The 19,078-nt window shown below is 48.9% G+C and overlaps 1 protein-coding gene across 2 annotated transcripts in view; it reads left to right on the top strand.

Moving 5' to 3' along the window:
• The first annotated feature begins 12,553 nt into the window (after positions 1 to 12,553).
• The window catches only part of PRDM6 (PR/SET domain 6), a 99,006-nt gene continuing 92,481 nt past the window's right edge, over positions 12,554 to 19,078 (top strand). The window contains exons 1-2 of one of the 2 annotated variants that reach the window (XM_080679618.1): positions 12,554 to 12,642; positions 13,156 to 13,744. In XM_080679618.1, the coding sequence (XP_080535744.1) occupies positions 13,171 to 13,744 (574 nt within the window). In that variant the 5' untranslated portion in view covers positions 12,554 to 12,642; positions 13,156 to 13,170. Of the gene's footprint in view, positions 12,643 to 13,101; positions 13,745 to 19,078 lie in introns of those variants that run through there. The other variant, XM_080679617.1, reaches the window with a different exon arrangement.

Here is a 19,078-nt window from a genome sequence, read left to right as displayed (position 1 = left end):
TTATCAGGTCTTAACTGGGAGTTATGAGACCAGAGGGAAGATTTGTAAGAGATAATGGTAATGCGATCATTTCATCGGTCATTCCATTGGAAGGGAGGAATCCCTTAATTTTCCTTCCTTCATTGGAAGAACTGTTTACGAAGATGTAGTTCAACAAGTCCAGAGGGCTGTGTGAGGGCCACATGGGGCTGTCAGGGGCAAATACCCTCTTCTTCAGGGAGGATTTAGGAAGATAAACAGATATAATGGGGAAATAATTCAGTTTGTAGCTATTTATGGCTGGCATTGTGAATGAGAGTGAACTCTGTATACTTAAGGCACAAGAAAGCACTCTCTGGAGACAGAGAGTGGAGCTGGCATCTCTCTAACACACACACACACACACACACACACACACACACACACACACACACACTGTCTTTCCTCCTCCCTCCCTTCCTTTTCCCCTTCCTCCCTCCTTTCCCTCTCCCTAGATCTGCCAGCCCCATCTTTGACCCCTGCCATGGTCTCTGTGTACCATGAACCACTTGCTGGCTTTGGCCCTTCTAGTTTTGTCTCTGACAAGCCTTCATATGGTAGGGGCTTGACAACAATGCATTCATTTGTACGTTTATTTATGTATACCATCAGTCATTCATTTATCCACACACTAAGGCACTCATTCATTCATTTGACAATGATCCAACAAGTATTTGATGACAATCTCTATGTGCCTTGTGGCATGTCACATAATGAGTAGTATATAAAATTAAAGTTAAATCACGATTCCTATTCTCCAAAAGTATTTTATTTGCGAGACAAATCTAACATACATTTTAGAGTTTAGTACAATACATGGTAGTTCACAAGGTCCTTGCCGAAAAAGTGACCCAGATAGTAAGAACTATAGGAGCTTCCAGAAAGGTGAGTGTGAGCAGTAGAGGCTACCTGGAGAAAGTAAAACATGAGCAGGTCTCTAAAATATGGGGGCCTTGGGAGGTATGGAATAGGGAGAAGAAACCTCCAAGCATAAACAAAATAAGCACAGGCAGAAGTCATGAATTACAGAGTGGAGAGACCATTCTGGCAAGAAGAAAGTGGCCATATCTGAAGTTATGGGAGCTGAATGTCAAATTACATCACGGCCAGACTGATAAAGGAATTTGAATGAAAGAAACAGTGATTTTTTACTTTATTTGATACTAGAGGCCCAGTGCACAAAATTCATGTACAGGGGAGGGGGGGTCCCCTCAGCCCAGCCTGCACCCTCTCCAATCCGGACCCCTCCTGGGGATCAGGCCTAAACCAGCAGTTGGACATCCCTCTCACAATTCAGGACCACTGGCTCCTAACTGCTCACCTGCCTGCCTGCCTGTTTGCCCCAACTGCCCCCCCCCCCCCCCCGCCCCCGCCGGCCTGGTCGCCCCGAATTGCCCCCCATGCGGGCCTAGTCACCGCACACAGCCTGCTGCTCAGTTGTTTGGTCTCCCCTCACTAAGCCCCCTGCTGGCCTAATTGCCCCACGCAGCCTGTTCGATCGTCCATTTGGTTGCAATGGTCGCTTAGGCTTTTATTATTATAGATAGGTTGAGAACCACTGGCACTCTGGAATAGAAATGTGATGCTGTTGGAACCAGCTTAAAATAGTTAAGGATTCCATCATGACCCATTAGTCAGGTGGCTTGCCTGGGAGTATGGGAGTGGGAGGAGGTGAATCCTGATAACAGGGAGGAGAAGGAGGAAGGGGGAAAGGGATCAAAAAGGAGTGATGTCTAATTTTCTTAACTGTGTGAAATACTGGAGGACTTCCTGACACAAGTTTACATGAGTAAGCTTGAGTCCGACAGGGTGCCGGTGAGAGCAAGCCTGTGTGCAGTGCCACATTTAGAAAGGAGCACACAATTAAACTGTAGGAAGGGTTAAGGATGTAGCTCAGGGTAAGAGGGAATTTTACATAAAATTGAAGACAATCACTTTTGCTTGTTCTCTAATGGTCAAATAAATCACATATTCAACAAATTCCCATATCTTTATTAAACATGTAGCACCACTTATATATCCAAGGTCTCATAGACAATTTCAAATAAGAAGAAACTTACTATATATAGATATAATAATTTTATATGCTTAAAATTATATATAATATAATTACTTATATTTATGATATAATAAAATTATAATAACTAACACTTATATAGCACTTACTTTATGCTAGGCACTGTTGTAGGAACTTTCAATATATTATTCATATAATCCTGTCTACTGTTGGTGGGATTTTAAACTGGTGCAGCCACTATGGTAAACAGTGTGAGGATTACTCAAAAAATTAAGAATTGAGCTACTATATGACCCAGCAGTTCCACTGCTGAAAATAAAAACACTAATTTGTAAAGATATATAAACTTGTAAACTTGTAAACTTGTGTCAGGAAGTCCTCCTATATTCATTGCAGCATTACTTACAATAGTCAAGATATGGAAGAGGAACCTAGGTGTCCATTGATAAATGAATGGATAAAGAAGATGTGGTGTGTATATACAATGGAATATTACTCAGCAATAAAAAGAATAAAATCTTGCTGTTTATGACAACATGGATGGACGTAGAGGGTATTATGTTAAGTAAAGTAAGTCAGACACAGGAACACATACCAAATGAGTTCACTTAGATGTGGAATAAAAAAAAAACACAGAAGAGCCCTGACCGGTTTGGCTCAGTAGATAGAGCGTCGGCTTGTGGACTGAAGGGCCGCAGGTTCGATTCCGGGCAAGGGCATGTACCTTGGTTGTGGGCACATCCCCAGTAGGGGGTGTGCAGGAGGCAGGTGATCAATGTTTCTCTCTCATCGATGTTTCTAACTCTCTGTCCCTCTCTCTTCCTCTCTGTAAAAAAAAAACTAATGAAATATATTAAAAACAAAACCAGAAGGAAAATAAACAAAGCAAAACAGAACCATCTATATAGAGAACAAGGTGATAAATGCCAAAAGGGAGGAGGTGGGGGATGAGTAAAAAAGTATAGCAATGAAAATAAGAATGAATTTAGCATGTCAGATATGTTTTTCAGAGATTCTGTTGCTAAATTACATTTTCTTTCATGAGTTTTTGCTTCTCAGGATAAATAGAAAATAATAAATATAAATTTTAAAATCTTAAAACATATATGAGCAAATCATATCCCAAACAAGGACTAATCTTAATATATCAGTAATTTTATAAATAATAATTTTAAAAATCCTCACAATCTAAAGGGGGAAATAAAGGATTAAGTTTAAAACAAAGTGAACAGAGAAAAACAACATAAAATAAGTTCATTTTCAATAACAAGTGACATAAATATTGAGAAACCAAATTCACCCACCAAATTGGCTAAGATCAGTAATTTTGGTAACACTGTGTTGGTAAGAATACAGTAATATGCCTTGACCGGTTTGGCTCAGTGGATAGAGCGTCGGCCTGTGGACTCAAGGGTCCCAGGTTCGATTCCGGTCAAGGGCATGTACCTTGGTTGCAGGCACATCCCCAGTGGGAGTTGTGCAGGAGGCAGCTGATTGATGTTTCTCTCTCATCGATGTTTCTGACTCTCTCTCCCTCTCCCTTCCTCTCTGTAAAAAATCAATAAAATATATTTTTTTTAAAAAAGAATTCAGTAATAGACTGTTAGTAGAAATGTGTGAAGGGCAATTTGGTCATATATACAAATGCACACACCCTTTGATACAGTACTTCCCCTACTAGAAGCCATATATACTTAACAACCAACTAAGCCCCCCCAAATAAGGGTGTGGGGTATTTTATTTGTAGACTTTGTCAATTTTAATGGTGTGAATACTTCTACCATGGTCAATTTCAAGCTATTCTCCTAATACCAACCAGCACTGAAGTGCCTGAAATTTTAACAAATGGTTCTTAAAAGCCCATATGAGCCCAGCCCAGCACATCACTGAATATTAGAATGTAAGAAAGGCTATATGTACCAAATTGAACTATTATGTGTAAAAACAAAAGATTGGAAACAATTTAAAACTGAGAATTGGCCATCAATAGAGAACTGCTTAAATTAATGATTAGATCATCCTATATAATAAAAGGCTAATATGCAAATTGTCCCCTCAACCAGGAGTTCAACCTGGATTTTAACCAGAAGTTTGACCAGGGGGCGGGGCCGGCCAGCCAACCAACCCTCAGTTGGCCCCCAGCACCCTGATTGGGAGCAGGGCCAGCCATCCAACTGCTCTCAGCCTTTGCCCTGGCTGGCCCGGCCCGATCTGCCCCGATCGGGGCAGGCCGTCCCCCACCTGTGCACGAATTCGTGCACGGGGCCTCTAATAAAGTTATAAAACAAATTGAGAAAGCTCTTTATTTAGAGATAGGGAACAATCTCTAAGCTATATTTATAAGTTACAAAACCTAAGGTTCAGAACACTGTGTATCATAACATTTGAAGAAGGGGGGAAATTTATGAATAGAAGATCTCTGGAAAAATGTGTAAGAAACTAGAATCCCTGATTTCCTCAGAAGAGGAGAAATAGGCAAGTCACAGGCATAGCCTGATCAGCATTCTGCTGAACATTCCTGGGGCTTCCCACAAATCTCTGGAGTTCCTGTATGCACCTCTCTCCTGAATCCCCTGTTCTGCCAACTCTAGCTGCCTTGGACTCCCCAGGATCATGGCTCTGTCTCCTCAGCTCAGGGAGTCTGCTGGTCTCCACCTCCTGGCCATGTCCTGGAGGCTGTCTCAAAACAGTGGTACACTGGGGAAGTTGTAAAGCTCATCTCATTTGCTTTCTACCTCTCAGGGATCATTGCCTGGTGTTCAATGTTTTGACAACCATTGCTTTCTATATTTTGTTCAATTTCTTAGTTGTTTTGGACAGGAGAGTAAGTTCAGTCTCTGTTATTCCATCTTGGCTGAAAATGGAAGTCCAATAATATTTTCACACAAAAAAATAGATTGGAGAATATATTCATTTCCTCAGGATAGGGAAAGATTTCTCACTGAAGCACTGAACATTGATCATACAAAATTGATTAACATCTTATATTGAAATTAAGACCCCATGAAAAGAGTGAAAATATAGTCACAGAAGGGGACAAGATATCTACATTGCATAATAGTTGACAAATGATTTATAAAAAGATTAGAAGAGATTAAAAAAAACCCACTGTAGATCAAGTTCAAAAAAACAGACAACCCAAGATAAAATCATGCAAAAGTTATTAATGGGCACCACACAAAAGAGAAACTCTAAATAGCCAATGGCCATCTGAAGTGCTGTTCAACTTATTAATAATCAAGGAAGTGCAAAGTACTGTAATGTCAAAATGTCAGCATTTGCCACCAGATTAAAAAATATTTTAAAAGCTAGTAATTCCAAGTGTTAACAAATTAAGGGATAGCAATAATCCTTCCATTGCTTGTGGGAGTACAAACTAATGTAACTCTTTTGGAAAACAGTTAGGCACTTTCTAGAAAAGTTTAAGATATGCAAACCTCATGGTCCAGCAGCTGCTCTCGTGAGTCTATACCTTACAGAACTTCGTGTGCATATGGAACAGGATGCAGGTGCATGAGTGTTTATAGCAGAATTTTTCATAATAACCAAGTAACGAAAGCAATGAAAGTGTCTATCTGCAGTAAAATGAGTAAATGTTGGTATATTCTTACAACAGGTAACTGAGCTGAGTCACACAAGCAATGTGGATAAACCTTACACATATAATCTTGAGAAAATAAAGCAAGATTCCAAAGAAAGCACTCAGTATTACTCCATTCATAAAGTTCAAAAAACAGGTGAAATTAAGTGTATTATTTAGAGATACACTCTTAGGTAGTAAAACTATAAAGAAAAAGACTTAAATGTAACCCTTAAAAGGTAACTCATATCAAAGGGAATATCACATGAAAAGCACTTAACCCATGACTTGCCACACAGTATGCTTAAATTTTATTTCAAAGTTCTTATCTTTATTCTGAAACCCAGTCATTTTCCTGGCAAATAGCATGTACTTGGATTGGGGTTGAGGGGGTGTTAATTTAACAAGTTAACCCCAAGATGAGAATCCTCATGATCAAGACAGTGACCTGCCACTTAGCTGGCAAATAAAATACTTGTCCATCCAAACATATGCTTTAACTGAAAAAGTGCTTGCCAATGTAGACAGACAAGAAGAAAACACGGTCAAATTAATATTTTATAAAGCCAAATTTTTTATTACTGAATTTTTCAAAACGTTAATTTTTCAATAGATGTCCCACTGTCACTTGTCAATTACTGTCATCCTTTGGCTCCCTAACTCAAGGTAAGGGCTGGCACCAATCCAGCCAGGACAGTGTAGGATGAGGGGCCAGACAGGCTTCCCAGAGTCCCACAGGTGTGTGTGTGTGAGAACCCCTAATAGGAACTTACGGGTCCTGTTTCCTGAGGCTGGCCTGGGGAGGAAGACGTCAGGGCCCCCTCATTTATGGGGGCTAACTGGACGCTGCCCTGCTCCTAGGGGCTGGTGCCAGGCAGTTAGGGAATCCTCCCTGCACTAGGAACCACCAACCCTCAGAAGGTGAATCAACCATAGCATATGTTCCTGATTTCATACAGACGCACTACAATATGCTTGCCTCATCCTGATTATAACTGAAGGCCTACAGGCTTCAACTAATTTAGGCAACAATCTGGTAACCAAAGGAAGACTGTTAGAACCAGATAGCACTTGCTGGAAGAGCTTCAAAGGTGATTGTCCCTAAGATCCCTACCTTGTAGGTACACATTAGATATTATGTATAACTGTTCAGTTGTAGGTAACTTTGATTGGGGCTTATCTATTCTTACAGATTCTGGGGAAAATGGAAGAGTTAAGTTCCTGGGGAAAGGGTGGATGGGCAGGAGACAGTGAAGGAAATACATGAGTTTCTGAAGGGACAGTTCTCCTTGTCTAATTATTTCTCTTTTCCTTTACTTGTCAAGACAGAGAAAAAAAGAGCAGCTGTTTTTCACTCAATGGCTATTCATAAAATCTTTATGGGACTGAACTGCCCTGATATGTAATAAACTCACAAGGCTTTTGCAAATAATAATAGTTGATTTCCCTAGAAACGGAAAGGATATATTTAGAGGCTTTCTTGGGAGAATGAACTGGCCCCCAGGGATTGTAATGGACTGCAGAGCCTTTCACCTCGAGGTCAGTAGGTCAAATCCAAATCAGGCCTGGGGTGGCTGAGATGCATTGTTTGAGTGACAGCTGTTGGGTGACCAGGGTGAAAGGAGCTGGAGGGCTGGGCTGCATTTCAAGTGAACAGGTGCTGTCAGCAGTGACCCTGGTGGAGGATGAAAGAGTGGTCAGAAAGAGGCTCAGCTTGGTCTCTCGGCCCCAGAGGCTGTCTATGACCTTGCCTTCCCAGTACTGTTGTGACAGGAGAAAAGCTGAGACCACGTGTGTAAACTACCAAGACCTCAGGAGAATAGCGAGGCTCCTGCTGCATCCTGGGAGGAGAGAACTGAAGGTGCGTGCTAAGCTTTCCTTCTCATGCTTCCAGCCTCACACCCTTTCTTCCCCTTAGTAGCTGGCACTATGGTTTTCCGTCACTAAGGACGAAAGAGTGAAGATGCAAAGGGGTCAGAGGCAAGAAGACAATGATTAAAGTAAATGGCGTGGGTTTTCTTGTTTTCAGTTTCTCCGTACATTTGACACACCGTACAACTTAGCGTCCGGGCATCCCACAGTACCGTATAAAGTGGATGGTAGAGAGGGAGGTTGGAATTTGGTAGCTGCTTCATAGAAAAGCTTAAAATAGGAAGGCATCTTTTCATTTGCCTGTTGAAGACACAGGCCCAGTTAGGGGTAGGCCACTGTGTAAGGTTCTAAGTCACCAGCAACAGAGGCGACGTGGCTTCAGTGGACATAAACAGTGAACAGATGTATTTGAAAGGATACTGAGAAGCGTTTACAGCATCTTGTGGGAACCAGATGGGAGCAGGTAAGAGCAAAGGGAACCCGTGTGGCCAGGGCCTGACCTGACTGACCAGGCAGAATCCTTACTCAGGACCTTGGGGGATTTTCAGAAGAGGCGCCTTCTATTGTGTTCACTCCTGGGCCATAGGTTAGAGCAGAGAATGCCCCACTCGAGGCACTAAAGTACCATCCTCTTTTTCTAAAAATATTTATCTTTATTGAAAATATTACAGATGTTCCCCTCCCTCACCATTGAACTCCTCCACCCCACTCCTGCCCCCACCCCCAGGCCTTCACAGCTCTATTGTCTGTCCGTGGGTTATACATATATGCATATAAGTTCTTCCTCTTTAAGTCTCTATTCAAATGTCACCTTATAAGAGAAGCCTTCCTTGACCTCTACATTTAAACCTACCTACTTACTGGACTCTTACCCTCTGATCCTTTTTTTGTTGCTCTCCATAGTACTTATTACCATCTGACAATGACTTGTTTATTGTTTCCACCCCTTAAAAGTAAAATTCTTGAGGGCATGGACCCTTGGGGCTTGTTTTGATGCCCCCATAGTTCCTTTCTGAGGGGATACAGTGTCCACCAGAAGCTGCCTGTGCCCTTAGGAGTTGAGCTTCCTTCAGGTTCCAGGTCTGGCGAGTTGCAAAGCTCCTCCTTTGGGAATTCAGGGGGCGGGGCCTGCATTCCAAGGTCCTCAGTTCCATGGTTCTTCCCGGATCCTAAAGCATGGAAGAACAGAGCTTTGCGAATTAGTGAAAATGAACAAATGTAGAAGTAGGAAAAAAAGACGACTGGAGGCCAGAGAACCTGTGCAGTTTGGATGCTACATTTTTCCACCAAGTTTTTGACGGCAGGCTAGAGGCACCTGTCCACTCATGGGTAAGCAAAGATTGCTCCCAGCTATATCCAGACACTCTCTTCATTTTCTACTCATTCCCTCCTCTCACCTGCAGCCCAGCACACACACCCCAGCCACCCCAACCCCCATCCACTTCCTAGGAAAATAAATCTCTGGGAGGAGGCTGGGAGAGTGGATCTCAGAGAACCCTTCTGAATAAATGTCTATATTAATGAATTATTAACTCAGCCACCCATGACCTTAAACCTAGAAGCCGAGCGCTGAGGGCAGAGAGGAGCGCTGTTGAATTCTTTATTGGAGTCCTGTCAAAGGCAACCGACCATTTGTTCCCCTCCTCCATCAGGAAGAAAAATATAATTAATATGAAAGGCAAACGTGAAGATTGTATGTCAAACGAAATCAGATGTAGGGTCTCTCGGACAGAACCCCCTTCCCGCTCGCCTGCTCCTTCCCTCCCTCCCTCCCAGCTCTGACCTCCAGCTCCCCCCTTCCCTCCCGGCTGAGGGTACAATGGACTTCCTAAGGATAATTTTCGGGAGAGGGGGGGAAATTGCTCTAGAAAATGATGAATTTGGGTAGTTAATTTATCGATCCCGGCACCTCTTCCCACTTGTTTTATTTTAGAGGTCATTAATCAATGAAGAAAAACACCATCGTGTCTCCCCCCCCCCCCCCCGTTTGCATTCAATACACTCACACTCCTTACTTATTCCTCTGGAACAAATTCCCAGCAAATATTCACTCATCGATTGGGGAGCGATGGATTTTTATAAAGGTTTGATCGCTTCCTAAGTGGTCAAAATGATTTGTTTCCGCGGTCGCCCTCTAAGGAATGAAGAGGCCAGAAGATTTGAGGGGTGCATGTCCTGATGGTCTGTGGGCTCACTTCCTAAGAACCCCTGAGACTGCCAGGTTCCAAGCCAGCGGTGACCAAGCCAGCCCAGGATCGGCGGGGTGAGTGGGATGCGTCCTGGGCAGATCGCGGCAGTGCGGGGTGGGGTGGGGGAAGAGAGCGCAGAACTCCGTCCCAGCCCCCAGCCAAGCCCCACTGCCTCTTGGTGGTCACAGTCCAAGCAGGGGCTCCTGGAAAGGCGCTGAGGATGCTCAGACCCCCGCTACACTCCCCTCCACAGCTTCCTTATTCGTGCGCTCCTGGATTCCGACCTTCTGAGCGCCCCGTAGAACTTTGGCCCACCTCCTGCACACGAGCTCCCTAAGGCCTCCGGTCTCCGCGAGACCCGCTTCCGCCAGGGGAGCCCTGGATCTGGCGGGTCTGGAACACCACACACAGGCAGAGTGGGAAAAGGAGGCTCCGCTACAGTCTCTTCTCCAGCAAAAAGGGGAGCCAAACCTCCCCCAAGGTGCCTCCGGACCCCTCTGGCGTCGGTCCGGACGGCGAGGGTAGAGGCTTGGCTAGGGTGAGCAGGAAAATGTACTTGGTGCTTCACTGACCAGGGTTTGGGTCTGCCTCCATCACTCATGAGTGGCGTGACTTAGGTAACCTATCTAACCTTGCTGAGCCTCAGTGTCCCCCTCTGCCGTGTTGGGGTTAATGATAATGTCTCCTCCCCGTGGTTGGGCAGACTACACGCACTTGAAGCGCCTACCCGTGCCTGGCACGTGGGAAGTGCTCACGAACCGGCCCGCTAAATTTATTACAAAGGACCCCGGGGCTCCCACAGCGTGGGCGGCATGAGGCCGCGGAAGCAGTTGCTGTCACTAGTTTCTCAAATTCCCGAGATTTTGAAGTGTGTTTGGGGGTGGACAGTCCCGGGGGCGGGGGGGGGGGGGCGAGCACTCATAAACAGCTGGTTTGGGCAGAAACAAGAAGGCAGCCGGGCGCTGCCCGAGAGTCTAAGCTCCCATCCCTTCGTGCGGGATCCCAGTCTTTCCCCGAGAACAGAAAAGTCTCTTCGTTTCTCCGCAGTGAACCCGGAGAGTGAGAGTTTTTGCCTCTTCTCTCGTGACCCAACAGCCACTGCAGTTCTGCGAGCAGATTCATTGAAACTGGCCTGGAACTTCATCCTCTCCGTCCGACGGAGCCCGCCTGGTGCGCCTCAGTGTCCACCGTGGGTTTTCCCTCGAGGGGTCTGCCTTCGACTTGGGAACTACCAATCTATCCAGGGATGGCTGATGACCTTGTCACTACTACGCCAGTCAAAACATTTTCGGTCCAACCCCGTTCCAAACGGCATCGAGGCATCTTGCGTGAGATCCGGACAAATTCTAAACAGCGTGTTTCCCAGGCTCAGACGACAGGAGTGTAGAAAGACAAAAAGAAACTAGCAGCGCGCAGGAAAGTGTGACTAGTAATTGCTGAGTGTGGCGGGTGTTAAATAAGTTGGTGTGTTTGGGCAAAGACAAATGCCATTTCTCTGAGGTGTGTACAGAACTCCGGCGAGGGGAAAGCGCCGAGCGGGCCACTGTCACACACCCGCTGCCCTGGCCCGCCGAGTGCTGCGACTGCCTGGAAGAGTTGGGGGCGTGGGGGGAGGGGTGTACCTAATTGGTGTGAGACTGCACGGGGATGGGCGGGCGTGGACCAAGTCGCTGGGTGGGCAAGGCGGCGGGTTGGGGCTGTGCTTCCACGCTGCCCCTCCGCCCGCTAGGTTTTGGGACTAGAGACCTCTACACCCCCCCTCCCCCCGCCCCTGGCACCCAAAGGAGGACAAGCCTCGCGCCTGTCCGGGAGCAGTTGTAATAGACATAGCTCTGGATACTTGCCTCGGATCCAACAAGAAGAAGGAGCGAGACCCCCAGGAAGACAACTCGAGCGTGAGTGGGCTGAGCGCTGGGCACGTGAGACTCCATCCGTCGCAGCCGCCTTCTAGGCCAGCGGCCAGGCTCCAGCCCTGCACGACCGGCCGCCCTTTGGAGACCCGCTGTCTCTCGTATCCCAGTTCTACAAAGCCTGCCTCCTCCGCTGGGGACTGAGGCTCATTCCGGCGCGCAACCCGCCCCGCCCCCAGCGCCCCCTCCTGTCCCCCCGCCCCCCCCCCCACCTCCCGATTTGTGTGAGAAGTTGCTCAGCGGGCTAGTCGACTCTGGCACCCAGCAGTGCTCCTCTGAAAACCGAGCCCGGCAAAAGCTCAACCCCCGTCCCGGGAATTGGTTCACTTGCCCGGCCGAATCCGCCTCCCGGACGTGGACCCCCGAGCGTGTGCGGAGATGCATTCCGGTCTCCGCATTCCCATCAGGGCAGAGAGCCGGTACCTAGAAAAGACATATCATGGGCAGAAAGAAACAGGCGCGCGGGAGACATCAGCCCCCCCCCCCCCAAAAAAAAAAAGTCGAGGGTGGGACAGCGGAGGAGGTATTAGTGCAGGAAAGGCGCACGGGCAGTTTGTGGATCCAGCCAAGTTAGAACTTCCTTCTTCCCTCCCCTTCGTTCTTCTGGCCTGCCTCCCGCCTCTTCCCCTCTCCCCTCTCCCCCCACCCCTCCCCCCTGCCACCCCATCTCTCTCTCTCTCTCTCTCTCTCTCTCTCTCTCTCTCTCTCTCTCTCTCTCTCTCTCTCTCTCTCTCACACACACACACACACACACACACTTGTATTTTGTGCTGTCGTAAAACCCACGTGTCCAGCCAGGAGGCTGCCAGAGCGCGGAGCCAAGGAGCCCGGACGCAGCGGCCGAGCGCAACAACCCACCGCGACTCTGTCCCACTCGCGGGTCCGCTCGCGCTCCCGCGTCCTCCGCGGGCCTCCGTAGCCCGTGCTCGCGGCCGGATCTTAGGTCTCTCTTCCCGCGCTGCCAAGAGCATGTAGCGCACCCGGGGTGCACACGCTCTCGCGCGGTTCCCGCGACACGCACCCACGCATCCGCCGCGGGCAGCTCCCAGTTTTCAGGTAAGACGAGGCTCCACTGGGGCTGAGTGTCTTGGGCCCCTGGGATAGGAGGCTGGAGGCTGGAGGTCCCGGGCTGGGGGCGGGGGGCGGGGGGCGGAGGGCGAGGCTGACCCGCCTCCTAGCGCCGGGGGCCGAAGCGGCTCGGGCGCTGCGCCACTCCGGCCGGGGTCGGCTCCGGGCACCGGCCGAGGGTGGGGGCTGCGTCTTGCAGCCCAGTTCTGCGGGAAAGCGCCTTCGCTCCGGGCTTCGACAGTGCAGGGTGGGAGCTGGACGCCTCTGGCTGCGAGGCCAGGCAGCGTGGACACTGCTCCCACCGCGCGGCGCGGCAGCCTCAGAGTAAACTTTGCGCCCCAGCGGAGTTGGGAGGAAGGAGCCGCCGAACCGGGCTGCTGCTGGCAAAGCCAAGGGCTGCGGCTCCCGCTCCAGGGTCTCGGCGGCTGTCCTGCCCGCCCCTCTCGCACCAGGCCCGGGGCCCGGCTCACACGCACCCTCCTCTCTGGCCTCTGCCCGCAGCGTGAGGCGTCGGACATGCTGAAGCCCGGGGACCCCGGCGGCTCGGCCTTCCTCAAAGTGGACCCAGCCTATCTGCAGCACTGGCAGCAACTCTTCCCGCACAGCGGCGGCGGAGGCCCGCTCAAGGGCGGTGGGGCCGCGGGTCCCCTGGGCGCGCCGCAGCCTCTCCAGCCGCCGCCACCGCCGCCGCCCCCTGAGCGCGCGGAGCCTCCGCCGGACAGTCTGCGCCCGCGGCCCGCCTCGCTCTCCTCCGCTGCCTCCACCCCAGCTTCCTCCTCCACCTCAGCCTCCTCCGCCTCCTCCTGCGCCGCCGCTGCCGCCGCGCTGGCGGGTCTCTCGGCCCTGCCCGTGGCGCAGCTGCCGGTGTTCGCACCTCTGGCCGCCGCCGTCGCCGCGGAGCCGCTGCCCCACAAGGACCTGTGCCTGGGCGCCGCCTCGGGCCCGGGGCCCTCCAAGTGCGGCGGCGGCGGGGATGGCCGGGGCGCCCCGCGCTTCCGCTGCAGCGCGGAGGAGCTGGACTATTACCTGTACGGCCAGCAGCGCATGGAGATCATCCCGCTCAACCAGCACACCAGCGACCCCAACAACCGTACGTAGCCGCAGCCCGCGCTCTCTCCCCTGTGGCGCTGGCGCCGTCCGGGGCGGGCGCCCGTCGGGGAGGCGGGTCGGACGAGAGGGACCCCGGGTGGTGGACTGGTCCAGGCAGCGGGCCCTCACCTCCCAAAGCACAGTGGCAAAGGTTTTCTGGCGTTAGAGAAGGAAGGAGAACGGATGGGGGTTCCCGGCTGGCACCTGGGGGTTACCGCTTCCTCTCCGCTCGTCCTCTGCTCCGCAGACCCAAATCTGGAGGACTCGCGTCGCCTGCCGGCCCGGGCTTTCAGATCTCCGCCCTCCTGCAGGATGGCGCCCGGGGACTGCCGGCTCCAGGCAGCGCGCGACAGGGCGTCCCGAGAACGGGCTGGCCTGGCCCTGGGGGTGGGGAGGGGGACAAGATAGGGACGCGGAGTTTCTGGGGAGCGTGGATTCCAGGGCTTGCTTCTCCTCTCTGCCTTACTTCTGGGGTTAACTGTCAGTTCATTTTCGGGCTGCAGGATTGTCTAGGACTCTAGAGTCTAGGGAACGGCCGGGCGCTGCTGGCTGGCCTGGCCTCCCGGGATTAGGAGTTTTGGATAATTCTGGGTCAGTTTCTCCAGCAGGCAGGCATTATTCTTAGGTCTACCATTTATTTAGAAAAGTAAATGCCAGCTGCATAGTGAGAAATTCTCCGTCTTCAGGATAGAGTTGTTCCATGCGGACCCCACATTCTCCTGGCATCCTTGACCCCTTCAAACGTTCTCAGTCCGTAGCCACGTTTGATGGCTTGGCTATTTGTAAAAGTTGGGTGACAGTAATTTAGTTTAAGAAGCTTACTCTTTTTGTCCCCCAAGTAAATAGCAAATACCTAATTAAACTTCAGGTCTCATCCAGCTTCGGTTCCTATATTCATAATTTCAAATGCTCGTCACCAGTATGGTTCCATTTTGAAGTTTTGAAGCAAGACTCTCAATGAAAACCAAGCATGTGTATTGCTTTATATCCGATTCTTTTTGGTAACTTCAAAAGTTGTGATATATTTACACCTAACGCGTTAAGTACTAAATATACTTCCAGAGACCTCTGGAGAGAACATTAAATCAGGTTTAGAGAGTCAGATTGAAAGCAATTCAGGATTTGAAAGATCAGCACTTACCATTTTCTTCCTTTCATTCCTTCATCTAGCTTCTGTGTGAGGATCACAAACATTTGTTGTTATTGTATTTTTAATAAGTCCCTTCTTGCAGAATGGCTACCATTCCGTGAACTTTTTAATTCGTTGTAAAAGCAAAATACCTCCTGGTTATAATTATTAGAAGGGCTCCCAAAGTCATTACTTTGATGAAAAAGCATGAGGCATGAGCCTAGTGGTTAAAGTTGTATTAATCTTTTCATAATGGTGGGAGGTAATTGTTCTAATGGAGATAATTATTACTAACAAAAAGAGCAGTTGCATTTACTTTTTTCCTTTGTAGAATCTGAAGGCAAAGTACTGGTTTAAAAGGAGGGTTTCCACTCGGATTTGTTCTACAGTTAAGGAGATGCTTGCATTTCAGAGTTGCAGAAAATATTAAAAAATTATATTGTCTTAATGGGTTTTTAAAAATACTTCTCTTCTACTGAATTTGAATGTGTTGCTTACAAAGCATTTTTTTTAAAATGTGAAATAAAAAGATTAATCTTTGGAAAGGGCATTTCTTACTGCTAAGTGTAAGTGTAGTCACTGTGGGCTGACAGTGCTTCATCGAGCTCGCAGTTTCTCTTCTGAATGAAAACAGTGCCGGAAGAGACACCAGCAGCGTGCCCCACAGCCCTGGCTGTGTGTGGAGCTTCCTATACTGTTTACAATGCAGTCTTGAGATTCACTATATTCTCACCAGAGAAAGAATTGGGTTAGATTCCTAATTAATATATGGTTCTTTGAATCACTTTATTGCCTAGGTAACTTTTTTCCTATGGCCCGAGGAAAGGAAGTATGATTTATTTAAATTATTTCTATTGTGTTTGTCTTTTGGTATATCCTTTTGAGTCTAATGGATTGCTTTAATATGCAAAGTGCATAAGAAAAGATGGAGGGGAAAGGAAGTCAGATCGTCCTATAGAGTCACACTTCGTGTTGCTCCCTAATTGAAGGGCAGTTGAGAAAGAAAATAGTGGGGGTAGCTCTGTGTAATGCTGGGAAACCAAGTCTTGTTCTTTCAGGAACTTCTCTGGGCAAGCAGAGGCATTCATTCATTTTAAACCAGAGGATGTGTTTTACAAAGATGAAGTGGGAAGTGATTGAGTTTAATCTAACTAGGGGCTCAACAATCAGAAATGCAAAGGATGGGAAACTGTTTCCCTAGGCAGGGGAAGTTGGTATATTTGTTACTTGAAAGAAGGTGAAAACCAGCGCTCTCCCGCTTCCCAGGTGTATTTGGGTGGGTACGGGGGTGGGGGGGGGTGTGAGAGGCAGGCCAAAGGGAAACACCTCTTCATTTATGACATAGAGAGATCCCCAGTTTTCCTTTCCATCTTTTGCCATTTTCTAAAAGAACTCCGTGAAGAGACCACTCAGCAGTGCTTCATTTTGTTACTTTGCATTGAGTAGTTTTTCTCTTTTTCTTACAAGGCAAAGAAAGGGACCTCCTCACTTCTCTATTCCCTACAGAAGAGTAACATTTTGCCTGGGATCAGCAACCCACTAAGGCGTGTGAATCAGTAACAGTAGTCTCACCTTGAAACTTTATTGGCATCTATGGCAAAGGCCATAGAGAAAGATCTTCTAGCTCTCTTGCCCACAAAAAAGATTAAAAAACAGCAGAAACCATGCAAGCTAGGTGAGTGAGCTGTTCCATTATATTTCTGATATCCAACTCCATGTATTCCATTTATTCTAGGGTTGAAGTACACTTTCCACTGAAGCTCTGAATGCTTAGCTGCCTCTTCTTTCATCTCTTTAAAGTCCGGTGGGGCAGTGTGTGATATAAGTGGGGGGTGGGACCCTTTCTTCCTCTTCTTGTATTACTGCCCTCATTGCTGCTGGGTTGCCCGAAGCCACTGATTCCGTCAGGCTGTGTCAGTGGCCTCTTCTCAGGTTTTGGTGCCTTGCTGGAAACCCTGTCACTACTCTTGGAAGGTAGAAAGAGCCCCGGGCCATGCCTGGAATTTGTGTTTGCATGGCAAGGTCTGGGCCAATTAACTTTGCATACCTTTTTTGGAAGCTGTTCTCCCCTGTACCTGACTGGGAGACTAGAGCTAAGGACCCTACCCAGCTTCTTGCATCAGGACATTCTGCAGCTTTCCCAGCGGAAGGTCTCCATCCCCTCCTGGGTTTGGCGAGTCCTGCTACGAAGGGAACAGCACCAGGAACAGCAAGGGCCCAAGGCTTTCCGGTTGGTAGTGCCACCCTTTCAAGAGTTTGGGGAGAGTGTTTAGGGGAGAGAAAGAAATCTGCACCCAACACTGTTTTGTCTGTTTGGGAGTCAGGGTAAGAGGTAAAGGAGAGTGAGTATTTTCTGACATTCCTTAATCTCTTCCCACCCAGTTGGAAAACACAGGTCCTGTTTAGAAAGCGTCCGGGCCCAGTCACCCACCAGCAAGCTTTGCTGCCACGAGGCACACTCTGCATCCCTGAGTCCCAGCTATCCATGGCCAGCTAGTGGCTTAGACTTCAGACCTTGTCCCTGGTGGGAGGGAGGCTGGGCGTCAGTGTGTGGGTTTGTGTGTTTTATATTTTCCTTTTCTCTTTCCTCTCTTTTTGTGTGCAGGCCCAATCCCATCCCATAACACACATGATTTAGTTATTTTACATCATTCGTTATCTCGCGCCCTGAAACTGAACATAGAGCCATATATTAGATTGAGGTTAGAAGAGGTGGCGACTGTTTATTTAAGGTGATAAAATGGTCCATCAGCAGTAATCTCCATCGATATGTGCCACCAGGAGATGAAGGATGAGGGGACAAGCCACAATTAATTGCCCTATAGTTTTGTAGGAGCGAGTGGAGCCAGCCCAGACCCGCTTCGATCTCTTCTCGCGCCTCCTATTCATCATCTCTGCCTTGTATATGGCGGCTTCACAGGGGCAGGGCTGCACGGTTTATCTCCATGCAATATTGTCTCACCGCACACATGGGCACTCCCATTTAATTTATAAATACAGGTGTGGGGAGACTAATAAAATCCACATTTCCTCTTTCCCTCTTGCTTTTCCTTCCCATTTTGTCTCTCTCTCCCTTGGCCCCAGGGTCCAGCTGGCCGGCCCAGCCTCAGCCAGGCTGAGCTTGGAAAACCCAAGCCTCCGAACTTGGCCAGGAGCTTTAAACTCGCCTTGGGAGAGTCCTCCAGTAGGTTCTGTGGCAGCTGGCTTCCCCTGGGGCCCAGCCACAATCGGCTCCCTTTCCCGGTGGCTGGGCTAACTCACTGGCCTCCAGATCTGCTGAGGAGCCTGGAAGACCCCTGCCGGGTGGAAGAAGAGGAGGGCCTAGTAAGGGTCTCCAGATTTCTGTGGCCTTGCAAGAAAGCCCCACGCTGGTAGGAAGGGGGTGAGGCCTTCAAAATGCACACTGGGTTGGGGGGCTCCAGCTCGCAGCCTCACTGCTCACTGCATGCTTCGCCCATAACCAGTTGCTGCCCTTAACCAGTTGCTGCTGAAGGGCTGGGGAGAGTGCTGTCTGGACGTGAACTCTGGTGCGGGAGGTTACCAGCTACCCAGTTCGGCCTGCTCTCTGCCCCTGCGGCCAGCCTCCCGAAAATGCAGCAGCCCTTCCCTCCGTTGCCACGCCCAGAGCACACCAGAGGCTTGCCAGCAGGCGGCACTCCTGGGGAAGAGCCATCAAGCAGGGATCAGTGGGTGCTGGCCCCACTGCACTGGGCCTGCAAGACTGAGGGCAGCGACCTCAGTGGTGGTTGGGGAGGATTCATAGTCCTGCAGTTAGCTCTGCCTATGGGGGGCGGGGGCAGATTTTTCAGCTGCTCCTTGGTTCCCTTTCCAGAGGATCAGTGGAGGCTGCCTGTGCCTGGTGCTTCTCAGGGGTCCAAGCTCCCCCTGCACCCACACATGTCTTTGGCCTCTTCAGACACCAAAATAAAGCCCAAAACGTTTTATATTTTACCTTTCCTAGACAAACAAATGGAAATACCTGAAACAAACACCCCATGGCCTGTTTTGCCCCCCTTAACTTAATATAGATTTATTTTCAATTACAAAAGTAAAACATCCAAACCATACAAAGGCTATGAAATGAAGAGTGAAAGTCTGTTCCTCACTCCCCTTGGCCTGGCCTGCTGAAGCCAGGAGGTGAGAGAGTCTGTAACTTAATAACACCTCATTCCCTTATTCAGAAACCTGTAACAGGGGCCTTCACAG

Source organism: Plecotus auritus, assembly GCF_963455305.1.
Source record: "Plecotus auritus genome assembly, chromosome: 7".
In the NCBI taxonomy this organism is placed as follows: domain Eukaryota; kingdom Metazoa; phylum Chordata; class Mammalia; order Chiroptera; family Vespertilionidae; genus Plecotus; species Plecotus auritus.
This window is presented reverse-complemented; position numbering and strand designations above follow the sequence as displayed.